The sequence below is a fragment of the Tyto alba genome, unplaced genomic scaffold, assembly GCF_018691265.1.
Source record: "Tyto alba isolate M040663 unplaced genomic scaffold, T.alba_DEE_v4.0 Super-Scaffold_13, whole genome shotgun sequence".
Taxonomy (NCBI): Eukaryota; Metazoa; Chordata; class Aves; order Strigiformes; family Tytonidae; genus Tyto; species Tyto alba.
This window is the reverse complement of record NW_024881275.1, coordinates 23,902,521-23,914,551: the sequence shown is the minus strand read 5'-3', so window position 1 is coordinate 23,914,551 and position 12,031 is coordinate 23,902,521. Positions and strand designations below refer to the sequence as shown.

The 12,031-nt window shown below is 40.2% G+C and overlaps 1 protein-coding gene across 5 annotated transcripts in view; it reads left to right on the top strand.

Annotated features, from left to right (window-relative positions):
- Positions 1-12,031, top strand: part of APC (APC regulator of WNT signaling pathway) — a 97,363-nt gene that overhangs the window by 24,720 nt on the left and 60,612 nt on the right. For 3 of the 5 annotated variants that reach the window (XM_032984083.2, XM_032984081.2, XM_032984082.2), the window contains exon 2: positions 10,097-10,249. The exons of the other annotated variants lie outside the window; for them this stretch is intronic. In XM_032984083.2, the coding sequence (XP_032839974.1) occupies positions 10,115-10,249 (135 nt within the window). In that variant the 5' untranslated portion in view covers positions 10,097-10,114. The remainder of the gene's footprint in view (positions 1-10,096; positions 10,250-12,031) is intronic. 5 annotated transcript variants of the gene reach the window in all.

Genomic DNA, 12,031 nt, shown 5'->3' with positions numbered 1-12,031 from the left:
CTGTTATGTAACTTGCAATTCACTTTCTGATATCAAAGCCCTTGTTCCTAAAACAAGAACACGAAAAGCAGTTTTCTGTGGTGGTTGTTTTGTACTCCTTCCTCCAACACTCTGATGACCTGAGCATGCTAAAGCAGAATGAGTGAAAACACTAACAGAAGGTACTAGGTCTGCTGTTCCACTCATGGGCAATTGTCACTCTGTGTGGAGTATTTTCTTAATACTCTTCAGCCACACCCAAAGCCGGACAGCACTTTCAGATTTATTGTTGTGTTTCTGCGCCCACATAGCCCAGATGAGGAAAATCCAAACAAAATAACCTCTCTTCTAGCTGTCACTAGAAGTTTGGGGGTTGTTCTTAAATGCAGGTAGGAATAGGAGGATTAAGCGTGCTGGCAACAAAAGCCATTTTAATAAAGCATAGGCTTATCACCAGGTAGAAATAACATAGTTGTTCAGTGTAATGCTGGAGAACGCAGAAATACAATTTTTCTGCTCTGTCTAGAAAGAATCAGGATAATAGGCTTTTATGATCTGAGGCTGGTGGAATATTTTTTGGTGAGTAGGAGAGTATTAAACAATGCCTGTGAATGGTAAACATTTTTAAACTGGCAAACTGGGAAAGCTTGCTCCTAACTAAAATGGGTAAGACAGTCTGTGGCCCACTGATACACATTTTTGATAAACGCAAGGCTTAGAGTGCTGATATTTTGCCAGAGTTGATAAAGGACTAGCAGGAGGATATTTGCATATAAATGATTTAACCTGAAGACAAGGTTCAGACAAAGTAATAGAAAATTGGACACAGGATTCATTCAACAGAGAAGTTGAATTAATGCAAATTGGCATGGTTCAAAATAAGAACAGCCAAAAACCCCCTGGCTTTAGTCTCTTGAGTGTATTGATAAAGGTAACTATATGAAAATGGTCTATTTACGGCTGAAGTTAGTAAGTGGGGCTGGCTTACCTTACAACAGCTGTGGTGGATTTTTTGCCCCTGTGTGTCAGCCTTGCCCCTGTTCTGGAAACAGCCATGTAACAGCAGCTGAACCATTGTGGTTAGTGGCTCAGCACAGTAAATTAAACCAGCACCTATTTCAGATTACCTTGGTAGACAGGCAGTAATCTGCAGTGGTTTAGGCAGCTGCCACTTGAGCAGCTGGGCCCTTCTCTCTTCCCTGGGTGGGAACCTTGCGGACATGGGTAGGGCAGACAGCTGGAGGCAGGCACTGGTGCAGCCCTCCCAGCCGTCCCAGCATTAGCACTAACTGCTTCTGAGACAGAACCCCTAGACCTAGTGCTTCAAAAAGCCTGGTTTTAAATGCATTTAAGCTAAACTAATTGGAAAAATCTCATTACAGTATGCCTATTTTTTCCTGAATTCTGTGTGATATGCTCTCGAAGAAACAATTCTCCATTAGTCACATGGGAGTGAATGACAACAGTTGACCGAATGGTAAAGAATAATAAGGATATCAGGCTCAGCACTGAAGAGTTGGATAAAATTTGTGGATGTAGAAAGAAATCAGAATTGATGGCCCCTTCCAAACTTAATAAATGATAATCTAGGTCATAGATTGGCTTGGGTTGGAAGGGACCTTAAAGATCATCTAGTTCCACCCCCGCTGCCATGGGCAGGGACACCTTCCACCAGACCAGGTTGTTCCAAGCCCTGTCCAACCTGGCCTTGGACACTGCCGGGGAGGGGGCAGCCACAGCTTCTCCGGGCAACTTGGTCCAGTGTCTCACCAGCTCACAGTAAAGAATTTCTTCCTTACAGCTAATCTAAATCTTAAATTCACTTTAAAACTGTTACCCTCATCCTATCACGACACTCCCTGATAAAGAATCCCTCCCCATCTTTCCCGTAGGCCCCCTCTAAGTACTGGAAAGCTGCAATAAGGTCTCCCCAGAGCCGCCTTTTCTCCAGGCTGAACAACCCCAGCTTTCTCAGCCTGTCCTCATAAGGGAGGTGCTCCAGCCCCCTGATCATCCTCGTAGCCTCCTCTGGTCCTGCTTGAGCATGTCTGTCCTTATACTGGGGCCACAGCACTCCAGGTGGCGTCTTATGATAGTGGAGTAGAGGGGGACAATCCCCTTCCTCAACCTACTGGCCACACTTCTTCGTGCAGCCCAGGATATGGTGGGCCTTCTGGGCTGTGAGTGCACATTGCTGGCTCACTGTCAGTTTTCCATCCATTAATACCCCCAAGTCCTTCTCCATAGAGCTGCTCTCAATCCACTCATATCCAAGCCTGTATTTGTGCTTGTGATTGCCTTGACCCGTGTGCGAGACCTTGCACCTGGCCTTGTTGAACTTCATGAGGTCTGAAGCCTATCCGGGTCCCTCTGGATGGCATTCCTTCCCTCCAGTGTGTCAACCACACCACACAGCTTGGTGGTGTCTCCGAGCTTGCTGAGGGTGCACTCAGTCCCACTGTCCATGTTGCCAACAGAGATGTTGAACAGCACTGGTCCCAGTACTGACCCCTGGGGAATGCCAGTTGTCACTGCTCTCCACTTGGATGTCAAGCTGTTGACCGCAACTCTTTGCAACCTTCCAGTCAATTCCTTATCCACTCAGTGGTCTGTCCATTGAATCCATGTCTCTCCAATTTAGAGACAAGGATGTCATGTGGGACAGTTTCAGAAGCTTTGCACAAGTCCAGGTAGATGATAGCAGTTGCTCTTCCTTTATCCACCAATGCTGTAACCCCATCATAGAAGGCCACCAAATTTGTTAGGCATGATTTGCCCTTAGTGAAGCCATGCTGGCTGTCACCAGTCACCTCCTTATTTTCTGTGTGCCCTAGCATAGTTTCCAGGAGGATCTGCTCCATGATCTTGCCAGGCACAGAGGTGAGACTAAGTGGCCTGTAGTTCCCGGGTCTTCTTTTTTTCCTTTTTAAAAATGGGGGTTATGTTTCCCCTTTTCCAGGGGGCCGGACGGCCATGACTTCTCAAATATGATGGATAGTAGCTTAGCCAGTTCATCTGTCAGTTCCCTCAGGACCCACAGCTGTATCCTATCAGATCCCATGGACTTGTGCACCTTCAGGTTCCTTAGATGGTCTTGAACCTGATCTTCCCCAACAGTGGGCAGTTCTTCTTTCTATATCTTGGATGGTATGGCTGGAGCACTTGCTGGTGAAGACCGAAGCAAAAAAGTCACTGAGTAGCTCAGCCTTCTCCATATCCCAGGTAAACAAATCTCCCTCCTCCTTCCACAGAGAGCCCACATTTTCCCTAGTTTTCCTTTTATCGCCGACATACCTATAGAAGCTTTTCTTCTTGACCTTGATGTCCCTGGCCAGATTTAATTCTCTCAGGGCTTCGGCCTTACTAACCTGATCCCTGGCTACCCAGACAGTTTCTCTACATTCCTCCCAGGCTATCTGTCCTTGCTTCCACCCTCTGTGGGCTTCTTTTCTGTGTTTGAGCTTGTCTAGGAGCTCCTTGTTCACCCATGCAGGCCTCCTGGCATTCTCACCTGACTTCCTCTTTGTTGGGACACATTGCTCCTAGGCTTGGAGGAGGTGATCCTTGAATATCAACTGGCTTTCTTGGGCCCCTCTTTCCTCCAGGGATTTATCCCATGATACCCTGCCAAGTAGTTCCCTGAACAGGCCAGAGTTTGCTTTCCTGAAGTCCAAGGTGAGCGAGCTTGCTGTGTACCCTGTTTGCTGTCTTAAGGGTCTTGAACTCCACCATTTCATGGTCACTGTAACTAAGGCTGCCCTTGAGCTTCACACTCCCGATGAGGCCTACCTTGTTGGTGAGAACAAGGTCCAACATAGCACATTTCCTTGTTGGCTCCACTATCACTTGGAGAAGGAAGTTATCATCAGTGCATTCCAGGAACCTCCTGGATTGCTTATGATGTGCATGAACTTTAGATACAGTGATTACGAATTGTTCTATCAAGAAGATAAACTACATTGTGAAAATCTTCAGTTACAGATCTCAGGAGCCCATCTGTTTACTGGTGGTGGTAGTAGAATGCTAAATTCTGTTTGCTTGTTAGAGAGTTGAACATCTGATTTACTACTTTCAACACATTTAATAATCCAAAGTCAATTACATGAACAGGAGCCTTGATTGACATTGGTGTTTTTTGGATTGGGCCTTACTGAAGAAAGTAGTTTTACCTTTTTTCACTGATTTTTGACATCTGAAGTAGCCGTACAACTTACTTGCTGACAGCAAAAAAAGGAAAAAAAATCACCCTCAGGCAGTTACTGTGAGTGCCAGAATAATTTCCGTTGAAGGTTTCTAAAACTGAAACAAATAGGATGTGGTTATCTAAAAATGTTATCTGGCTTTACATATAGACAGTGCCAGGTCTTTGTCTCTATTGTTGAAAAAAACATGGTAGGGTTTTATATCTTAGATTCTTCTTAACCTCTGTTCTGGAAAAACTAAGACTAAAATGATCTAGAAAAGTTGCTTTCTAAAAATAGGATGCTCAGGTAACAGTGGTAGCTTTTATGGATGAAAAAATAGTTATGGGTGTCTGAAGTATTTTTATAAGGAGATTTAATTAATATCACAAATTGTTGAGTTCTTAAGTAAAATCTCTGGAAGGCATGTTGAGTATGCTTATTGATTTCAAAGAGAAAGGCCCTGATCAATAAAAATTTGTAAGTTTTCAGATAATATTGCAGTTTTTTCCTATCTCTTGGGATTTGAGACTAAAAAGAGTGTATCTGAATTCCTCATTTCTGGGCAGTTGTTACTGTTATAGTTTTCTTCATGTAGAATAATGTATATCTGTATCTTAATAGTATGTGTAAATTCAGGCTTCTCAGTTTGATTTTAGTGTGTAAAGGAGTTATATGCCACTTGAAATTCTTTGATGTGCACATTCGTGCAAAGTGCTGATTCAGTAAAGCATGAGATTTCTTGTCATAGTTTCACCTTTGCTATGAGATGGAGAAGAAACCTCTTAATGATGAGAAATACGGGTCAGGGAAGTAGGAGACTTAGATTTTAGGTGCTTCTTCTAGTGAGGGAATTAAATTTCAAAGTTCTGGTAATCTAAGAGAGTTATTTCTTGAAGTAAATACAGAGAAAGGGGTACCTCCATTCCTCCCCCTGTATGATGACCACTCTCTGAAGAAGAAACACAGTTGAAGTGTAAAAGGGAGCTTGGCTGAAGCATAGTAGTGAACTTGCCAAAGGTGGGTTGTGTTGCATGTGTCATGCATTTTTCCTTGGGCTGGGTAAAATGTGAAATGGGTACTGGAGGCCAGAGTTCTTCCTCTTCCCTTCCTCTTCACTCTTTCCCACTGTAGTGGTTTTGTACGGCATGGGGAGAGGGAGAGAAGAGTAATTTTTTCTTGATTCATCAGATTCAGGCCCCAGTAATCTTGAATATGTTTGTGTGTGTATGTGCAGTGGTACAGCTTCAGGCTAGTGGGCCATGTGTGAACTATTCCTTGCTTTTCTTTGGATTGGTTACTGGTTAATTCTGCTGTGAATGAGGTGGTATGTGGCTGTGAATGAACCCTGTTTGGCCAAGAGGGTCCAGAGTTTGACTCTTTCCTGAAGGCAATTGTTAACCACTGAGTAATTGCAAGAAGGGAATGTAGGGATACAGTCAGTTTCTATTGATGCCACCAATTCTGTGTTTAAAGTTTTGGGGTTTTTTTGGTTGGTTGTTTTTTTAAAGTAATTTATTTGCACTCAAATAACTTGGAGTGTAAATCCAAGGATTAGTTTTGGGACCTGAACTCTGATCTTGTGTGTCTAGTTTGAGTCTATTAGTAAAAACCTATTTCCAGAAGAGAGTCAGATTTTAATTTTGAGGGTGTTAGCTCGATATGCCTGAAAGGGCTTGTGTGTAATGGAGCCTTGTGATTTCACTCTAAAAACTTAAGTGCCTAAGAGGTGTTGCAATGTTCAGCATCAGTGTTCAGCATCAGAAACCTAAGCTGCTTTGTGGTCATGCACTACCTGTGTCTGTTTCCCCCATTTTAAAACTTTAAATAATGATGTCTTTTGTGAAAAGCTTTGGCATTGCATTATTTCAGGAGGAAAAGATACAAATATCTTGGAGATATGAAAATAAGCGCAGTATTCTTCAGTACTGAAATTTAGGAATACAAGATTGCATTTCTGAACCACTAAGACCAGTTCCTTCGCGTGCAGTGAGCTAGGCAAGGATGTTGCTGAATTTACAACTTCTAATGGGTGTTGCCAGCCTACATTGATAAATGACCAGTTTATACCCATTTGTTCTTTGTCAGTATTGTCTTCTAACATAAATATTTTTCTCCCTCTTCAGTGTTTTCCTCTCCATAATAACAAAGTGTAGCTGTGTCATTCCAGCCTTTGTTGTGCTGAGGCAGCAAAGGCTTGCTTGTTGAGTCTCTTCTCATATGAAGACCCTCTAGTCCCCTCCCTCATCACTTAGTATTTTTCTCTGCACTCTCTTAAATTTACTTTTCTTACCCATGTTTTTGTAAAATGACTTGATAACTCCCAGGAAAGTGTTTGCTTCCTTGTGCCATTCTCATGTTGGCAGTGTCCAGTTGCCCTGCAGACTGGCTGCCCAGGGGCTTGAGTTGCTTCTTCCCACTCACTGCTTCCATGTGACAAGATTCCTACATGAGTAACCTTACATTGTTCTGCTATTTATTTCCACCCTGTTTCTACTGCTCCATTTCTCAGTTCATCACATTCCTTGTGTATTACATTTAGTCCTCTGACCTTGTGAGGCTTCTTGAATTTGTGGGAGCAAGTTTTGATGCCACTTCCTGTGCCAATGTCAATAATAAAACATTTAAAAATATCCGTTGCAGACTAGTTTTGGGGGAGCTTTGCTAACAACCTGTCTCCAGCCCAACAATTTGGCTTTAAGCATTGCTCTGTGTCGTCTTGCCTTTGAGCTACTCCTTACGCATGTACAGTTTTTCTGCTCACCTTTATTTTAACTGTGGCTAGTTTTTACATTTGGTTTTACATGTATCAAAAACCTTGGTGCAGTTGGGGTAGGTGAGATCCATTATTTCTAAAATGTAGTTTACTGTTCTTCTCAAATACATGCTAGTCTTTCCTTTACAAGCAGGAAAAAGGAGAATTATCTTGGAGAGCCAGGGAGGTAGGTACACATCTGCTTGCCCCCAAGAAATCCAGACGCCTCATCCGGTGGGATGACAGGCGTTGCTGGAAGCAGATGCTGAGGTGGCTCGCAGCGTATTGCTAACGTGAGACTGGCTGGCTGCCTTCAGTCCCATTTTCACTGTGGGTGTACTGACTGCAAACACACTTTGCCCAAACCTCACCATGCTCCCAAAAAATAAAATGTATGCTTCCCCTCTCCGCCCCCTGCTCCAGGAGGTTCTCTTTGAAATTCTTGCCGTATCCTGAGGTGATATGAATGCCCTGCTAGTGGAGAGCAGCTGCCAGGCGTTGATTGTGCAGGCACCTTTCTGGCAAGCGCCTCAGCAGCTAGCAGAGCTGCAGTCGGGCATCGTGGATCCTGCTGGGTGACAAACTGGCAGGAGTGAGATTCTGCCTGTGGCGGTGTCATTTATTGCCCATTCGGGCATCTATTTAACAAAAAAATTGAGATGTTTTGGATTGCCCAGTTTGTGGTAATCAGCTAACTCAGGTTTTTTTTAATCTGAAAACCCACAGAATGAAGTTTGACATTTGAATAAATGGGAAGGGACTCCTAGTCTGAGACAGAATGCTGTCTCAGTGGTGATGTCCTACTTCCATGTTACAAAAATAAAATACACAAAAGAAAGCTTAGGATCTTAGGAGGGGAGGGGAAGACAAACCAAACATCCCCTTCAGAAACTGTATGCTTACTTATTTAAGATAAGTACATTTAAGCTTATATTGCATTTAAAATATCAGCTATGCAGTTGCCGTCTTTCTACTGTAGGTCTTCGTTCAGTTTTCTCCATTTTCTTAGCTGTGTGTATGCATGTTGTTAATGTGGCTGATTGTTTTAAGTTCCAGATTTGTGAGTGAGAATTCCATAGTGTAGACAGAAAATGGAATAACATGGTATTTTTTATAACTGTCTGTCCTTTCATACTAATCCTGAATTAAAATAGTGGGAGAAAAAGATATTCTAGATAAAATCAAAATACATGTCAAATACATGGCACACAGCAGCTTCCATAAATTAGATGTAGATGAATAAATGTGTGATAGACCTGAGTTAAAACCAAGGGAGTCTATCAATATTACATTATAATACTAATTTATGACAACTAATGTGAAAATGTTTCTACTTCTATCTATCTTTCTGTGGGCTTGTGCAGAATTGTCCATGCAATGTATATTCTGAAAAGAAATGTGAACTAGAGCTGTTGGGTTTATTTCTAAGAACATAAACTGTTACTTATTAAATAAAAACATACATGAAATTAAACAGAAATAATCTGCCTTTTTTTTTTTTTTCCTTTGTTACAACTCTCTTTGACAGCTCTCCACCTTTTCGGTGAAAACATCCTGATGGTAAAAGCACATAATTCACATAATAGAGTAGATGTTTCAGATTGCCTTAATTTCTCTAAAAATGAGATCTCCAGTAAAGCACGACCAAATTTTTAAAAATAAATTTGTTGGGGATGTTTTTTCTTCAGCTTAGTGGCAGTGTCATGGAAATCACAGTTCCATAAGTAGCAGACTTCTTCCGTCTCCCATTTTTGATGATGACAGGTGTGAAGACTTGCTTGTTGAAAAGGAAATAAACTAGTCATATCAAATGCATTATAGCTTTCATTATTGCTCCTGTCTTCAGTGGTACATGTTCTTCTTTACATTTCGTTGATTCTAAAGTTAGAAAGATTAAAACAATTTTCAAAATTTGTATTGGGGAACTAAAACCTTTTTGAGTAATTTAACCTTTTTTTTAGTAGGCTGGATAATTTAGTTAAGAGTCACCTGGAAGAGCAAAGTTGATTACATAAGGAGTTACATAAGCAATAAGGTCAAAGGCTTAGTGAGAGGATACACGGAAAATGCTAAATAAGAGCTTTTAGTTCTTTAAACTTTTCCAAAGTAATGTAGTAATGATGAAAATAAATGTTGTCCTGTAAGCTTTTTATTTTTTTTTTCTTTTGAGTTACAGGCAGCATACTTAGGAAATTCCTGCAATGACACTGGAAGGGTAACTTCTACGTGTATGAAGTGCTAAGCTTCCTTTTATTCTCTTGAATGGCTGAAGAGTAGGAAATTGATAGCTTCAACTGTAAAGAGCTTCAAATGTGGTTAGCCATGTTAACTTACGTTGTTAGATGAACAACTTTGATTTTTTTTTTATTTTTTTTTTTTGTTTGGAAAGTGGGAAACAAATTTTATTATTTAAATTGGAGTATTTGTTTCTTTCTCCTTTGTAACGGCTGAATAATTGTGATGATGTTCTAGGACTGTGTTAAAATATTACCCAAAATAATATGGGATGCCTTGATATCAAGAATAGCCTTTTATCTTTTTATTCTACTGTGCAATATGACCAGTCTTTGTGTTGGAATTTTGTAAGTATATTTGTTTTAATTTTTATGCCTCGGGGGATATTTTTACAAAAGACTTGATTACCACTACATTTTATGTTTTTTTTTTTTTCTGTTAAAACTCCTCAATATTTACTGTTTGCCTTTCATACAACATCGCCTTTAGTGCTATTCCTAGGAATTTTGAACATCTGTGACTATCTTTCATTTCATAAAATAAATAGGCAGTTAGCATCTTTTAGGTATGGTTAACGGTGCTTGTTGTCTATCAACAAATTATTAAATATGATCTATTATCTACATAGTTATTGAGTGTTAGAATTGAGATGTGAATGGTAAGGATTCTTTCGTATGATGTTATGATTTTCTCTCATGTATTCTGGCTTCCCCTAATACTTAATGTAGTTGTTAATGAACTTTCATTTGCTTAATCATGTATATCAAATGGAAGTCTACTGAAAAAAATCTTTGAAGTGGCATTAGTTCTAGGATTTAATAGTTTGGTTTAATGGATTTAAATTAAATGTTTAGAAAGTTGAGTGGTAAATGGGGAGATAGCTTTAAAGTCAGATAAATCTTGGGGTTTTTTCTAGAGTGTTTAATATTTTTCTTACTTTTTTTAGGGCTGAGGGTAGCCCAGGATGGCCGCAGCTTCATATGATCAGTTGTTAAAGCAAGTTGAGGCATTAAAGATGGAGAACTCCAACCTTCGGCAAGAGCTAGAGGATAACTCAAATCACCTAACAAAACTGGAAACTGAAGCATCTAATATGAAGGTATTGCAAGCTCTATGCCTGTATGCATCAGCATTTCTATTACTGCCATTTGTGTCAAGAACTGGTAGTTGCTCGACAAGTTCTGTGTGCTTTTAGATTCCTACAGAAGTCCTTTTCCAGGATGTGTAAGGGAAAACTATCAAATCTATTTAGTGAAGAATTTTTTATTTTTATTTTTTAAATTTGAAAATTGAAGTATTTCAAAACAGTTTTTTAGAAACAGCTGCCAGTTCTCCTAGCTTCTTTTCTGTGTGTTGTGATAAGCCCTACCATTTTAGCATTGCTCTGCTTACCAGCAGGATGTCCAGTCTGCTAACATAGTTTGACAAAGCAAGTACTATTTGGCTAAATATGGGGGAGGCTGGAGTTTTTCAGTGTTTTAAGGTAATTTTTGAAATTTTAGGGTTTACTCCAATTACAATATTGAACATCCCAAAGTTCTCCAGCTTCTGCCAAAGCCTAAACTCATACTTAATAATTTCACCCAGATCTGTCCATCTGGTGTTTATGGGCTAGGTATAGACCTTCAGAGCCACCTATCCAAGAGAAAACACTAGGTTCAGCTGGAATTCAGATTTTCATCAGTAGGAAGATAGGTACACAGCTGCATCTTGTGTGATCCATGACACTGAGTAAGGCAGAATTTCACAAGCTTTATAGCTGCATTGATTCTTTGTAAGCTGACAAATACTGCTGCTTTTTGTGACGAGCCAGTAAAACGAGGCTGCTTTTGATACCTCAGTTAATATGCCTCAGAAGTTGATCGTATATCTGCATATACTGTATAGGGTAGGCATATTCTAAATAAGTTTTTTTTTTTTTAATACAGTAACCTGATTAATATAGCAATTAAAAATACTTTGAACTGAACTTTCTCCTCCTCATTGCATAGATTGTGACTTGTGTATTCACTGTAAGAAGAAAAATTTTCATGTGTTCTGAAGCACTGTCACTGGTTACAACACTTGAAAGTAGCACAAATTTTTCAGATACATTTAATCCTTACATCACAGTGTAAAATGAAAATGGCTCTGCTGCCTAAATTGAGATGAAATTATAGTCCTTTACATCAGCTGCTTGTAACAGCAGTTGGCATTAGCAGCTGTGGAAAAAAAATGTTTGTTTGCTCAGTTATGTATTTGAAAGCTAGTTCTGTCATTTATACTGTTTTTCATAAGATAATATAAAAAATTTGTCAGTAACTCCCCTTCCCTCCCTGTCATTGCAGCCTAAAATAAGGGAGGGAAGAACAGGAGAGATAATCTTCCTCATAGTTTGACAAAGGAAGACTGAAAATGCCTTTTTTCCCTTCAATGTCCCCATGCAGTTTGGGGGGGGTTTGTAGCAGATAATTAAATTTCCACTGACTTAGAGACAGGCCAGCTGTATAAGTTGGTCTCCAGGGCATTAGTTTGGGATGTGGAACAGCTTTCTGTCCTTACTTCCTGGCAGACCACCAAATGGAAAGTGGCTCTATTGCACTCCACAGAGGAGTGCTTATGAGCATATTCAGAGTAGATGTTGCATTTTTTCTCTCCTGAAATGCCATTCTAGATCTAAGGAATTTATCCTTAAAAAACAATTACAACTAAAATATCAAACTCAATATGTTTCTTTTCATTTTGAGGATGGGTGGGGAGGAGATTGTTCAGATTTTTTTTTTTTTTTCTTTTTAATCCATGTTCTATGAAGAAACCCTAATCAGCTGTGTTCGTCAGGAGTGCTTGCTCCTGCACCTGAACACAAGAAGCTGTTTCTTTCCGTTGTTTGTTTCAGGTGTGT